Genomic DNA, 3369 nt, shown 5'->3' with positions numbered 1-3369 from the left:
GGAGAGATCTGCAGATTCCTCTTCTTTGTTTGGGGTTTGGAGGTGCCCAGATGAGGCCCAGCTGTGAAGCAGTGCAAGCTGCTGTGGGGCCTTGGGCCTTCTTTTGGAAGTTCTGGGTCTCTCTGACCCAGCTGCAGTTTGTTAGGTAATTTTCAGATTGCAAAGGGCCAGGCCTTTTGTATGCAAAAGCCTCTGCGCACAGTTTGGGTGGGGCGGGGTCTCAGGGAATCAACAGGGCAGAGCAAACAGCTATGGCTGATCCTACCCTAAGAGGCCCCATGTCTCAGTGTCCCGGTAATGGCTGCAAGCACCTCTGAGAGAATGCCGCCCTTCAGTTCCGACCGATGCCAGACAGTCCAGTTTTTCTCCGTATGAGTCTGGGTCCCCAGAGACTCGCCCGGAACTGGAGTTCAGAGCCGTTGGGAGCTTGAGACTCCCTCCTGATTGAAAAAGACAGCCGCGTCCTCAGGTACCAGCCCCTTTCCGTGCGCGCTCGAGCCTCCGTACCTCTGCACTTCACTTCCACACCTCCTCTGAGTCTGTGTGCCTTTCTCTTTCCTTCTAGTTGTAGAATTTCCACTCAGCCAGCCTTCCTGTGGTTATGGATGATGTCCGTTTTGTCTTTTCGTTGTATTTTTGAAGTGGTTGTGTGAGGCAGCAATTTCCGTTGTTTACCTATGCCACCATCTTGGTTTCTCCTCTCTAGAATAGTGTTTTTAAGGGGGTTCGGGGGGTGGGAGTGACGCAGCTTCTGCGATTGGTAATCTCATGTGGAAAGCTTTGAAAACACTTGTGTGACATGCTGGCTCTTCCTGCTCTGTGGGCTCCGAAATGAATGCCATAGCTGTGTGACCATGTGTGCCTATGCTTCACACAGCGCTGCAACCGCTGGGCGGCCCATCTGCTTTCTCCCTGCCCTCACGTGGTCACAGCCGCTCTAGTGCTCCAGCCGGAACCTCTGGAGCAGGAGGAAGCAGAGAGGGGAAGGGCCTGTTGGCACTTCTACTTAATGTCGTCCCTCCGGGCTGGTTAAGTCACTGGCCCAGACCCCATTGTTAGATAGGGACACTAAAGGGAAAGAGAAAAGGGAAAAGGCTCTGAGATTACTGTCTCTTTAGGTTTGATTTTCAATTAAGAGGAAAAAATAATGAAGGTGCTCAAAGACTTCAAGGTGAAGTTTTACAAAACACACATACTTTCTCAATCTAAACTTAGGCCCTGGCCGGTGTTCTTAGTGGTTAGAGCATTGGCCCATGCACCAGATGGTCTCAGGTTCGCTTCCTAGTCAAGGGCACATTCCTGGGTTGCAGGTTCCTCTCATGTGTGGGAGGCAACCAATCGCTGTGTCTTTCGTATCGATGTTTCTCTCTTCCCGCCCCCCCTTCCATTCTCTCTAAAAATCAATGGAATAAGGACACATATGTAATACCTTAATAAAGAAGAAAAATAAATAAAAATCAATGGAAAAAATATCCTCGGATGAATATTAACAAACAAAAACTTACTATGAAAAAAGGATGTAAGATGTCTCAATTTCATTAGTTGTTATATATTTAAATGATAATTTTTGGATATATTGGCTTACATAAACATTAAAATTAATTCTTTTTGACTTTTATTACGGTGGCCATTAGAGAATTAAAAACTACAGAGTGGCTTGCATAGGTCTGTGGGACAGTGCTGACTTGCTTTCTCTGGGTCTTTCCATCATTGTTTATTGAGCTTTGACTGTGTGCCCTTGCTAGGGGTGCAAAGAAGACTTGCTTGTATTTAGAATGCAGCCTTTTGTGTGCCATCTAACTTGGGGACTGTGTTTATTTGAAAATTCTAGCTTAGCAGCTACTTAGCCTCTTAAATTTGTAAGTCCTCAGTTTTCTCATTTATTAAAGATAAAATGGCTTGGCCGATGTAGCTCAGTGGTTGAGTGTCGACCTATGAACCAGGAGGTCGTGGTTCAATTCCCAGTCGGGGCACATGCCCGGGCTATGGGCTTTGATCCCCAGTGTGGGGCATGCAGGAGGCATCCGATCAATGATTCTCTTTCATCATTTGTTTTTTTTCTCTCTCTCCCTCTCCCTTCCTCTCTGAAATCACTAAAAATATATTTAAAAAAAAAAAAAAAGACGAGCCCTAACCGGTTTGGCTCAGTGGATAGAGCATCGGCCTGCGGACTGAAAGGTCCCAGGTTCGATTCCGGTCAAGGGCATGTACCTTGGTTGCAGGTACATCCCCATTTAGGGGGTGTGCAGGAGGCAGCTGATCGATATTTCTCTCTCATTGATGTTTCTCTCCTTCTCCCTTCCTCTCTGTAAAAAATCAATAAAATATATTTAAAAAAAGATGAAATGAACTAATATTCGATTCCATTCCCACCCCAAAATGGGAGATTTTGAACATTCTTTACTTTAGGTTATGTGGACATCTGTGACAGCCAGGTGAGATGTGTATGGAATCCTTAGCTTACCTCAGAGCCCTGAGTTGCTGCCTGTCTGTCATCCTGCAGTTGAGCGAGGAAGGAGCTCAGTGGTGCTGCTGCCACGGCGGTACTGCAGGGCTCCCTGTGCCCGGGCCGCTCTCCAGCACAGCTCCTGTCTGGGTTCCAAGTTCTAATTGCAGATGCTTCCTGGTTGGGAACAGCAAACTTAAGTGTTATTAAACAATCAAAGAATTGTTCTTTACTTGCTGGGAACTTTTTATGTGGTTTCAAATTTATCATTATATCCTATTTTCTTGTAGGGAAGAAGATTTCTTAGTTCTCTCTTCAGTTGGAATACAAATTTTATTAAAATGATCCATGGAACCATTAAAAACCAGTTACAGGGATTACAGAAGTAAGTATTAAAGGTAATATTTTGTGCTCTCTTAATCTGATTTTGAAAGTTTTGACCTGAGTTTTTAAAGTTATATTAATCTTTTGGAAACTGTAGAAGTTACCTCTTATTTATTACTAGAGGCCCGATGCACGAAATTCATGCAAGGGTAGGCCTTCCTTCCCCCAGCTGCTGGCACCAGCTTCCCTCTGGCACCCGGGACCTGGGCTTCCCTTGCAGCCCCGGCTTCATCCGGAAGGACATCTGGTTGAATTAGCATATTACGCTTTTATTATTACAGATGATTCGTTTTGTAACTAGGTAGTATTTTCCCCTGTACAGGAGATAATTCCTTTTTAGTAATGACTTAAAATTAAGATGTTAATTTGTGGTAGTTCTTTAAATAGTCAGATTATCCCCCAGTTAAATCTCAGCCTCAGTCACAGTAAAGCCTGTCTCACTAGCACATCTGCTACCATTTGAACGTCACGTCTGCTCCTCACTCACTAAGCACTGAGTTACATGGGGCGGAGCCCTGAAGGGAAGAGTGCTGAGACAC

At 45.2% G+C, this 3369-nt stretch overlaps 1 protein-coding gene across 4 annotated transcripts in view; it reads left to right on the top strand.

The window, feature by feature from the left end:
• The window catches only part of NCAPG2 (non-SMC condensin II complex, subunit G2), a 63703-nt gene that overhangs the window by 20877 nt on the left and 39457 nt on the right, over positions 1-3369 (top strand). For all 4 annotated transcript variants that reach the window (XM_014535562.1, XM_014535560.1, XM_014535559.1 and 1 more), the window contains one exon: positions 2737-2831. In XM_014535562.1, coding sequence (XP_014391048.1) covers positions 2737-2831 — 95 coding nt within the window. The remainder of the gene's footprint in view (positions 1-2736; positions 2832-3369) is intronic.

The sequence above is a fragment of the Myotis brandtii genome, unplaced genomic scaffold (genome assembly GCF_000412655.1).
Source record: "Myotis brandtii unplaced genomic scaffold, ASM41265v1 scaffold145, whole genome shotgun sequence".
Taxonomy (NCBI): domain Eukaryota; kingdom Metazoa; phylum Chordata; class Mammalia; order Chiroptera; family Vespertilionidae; genus Myotis; species Myotis brandtii.
This window is presented reverse-complemented; position numbering and strand designations above follow the sequence as displayed.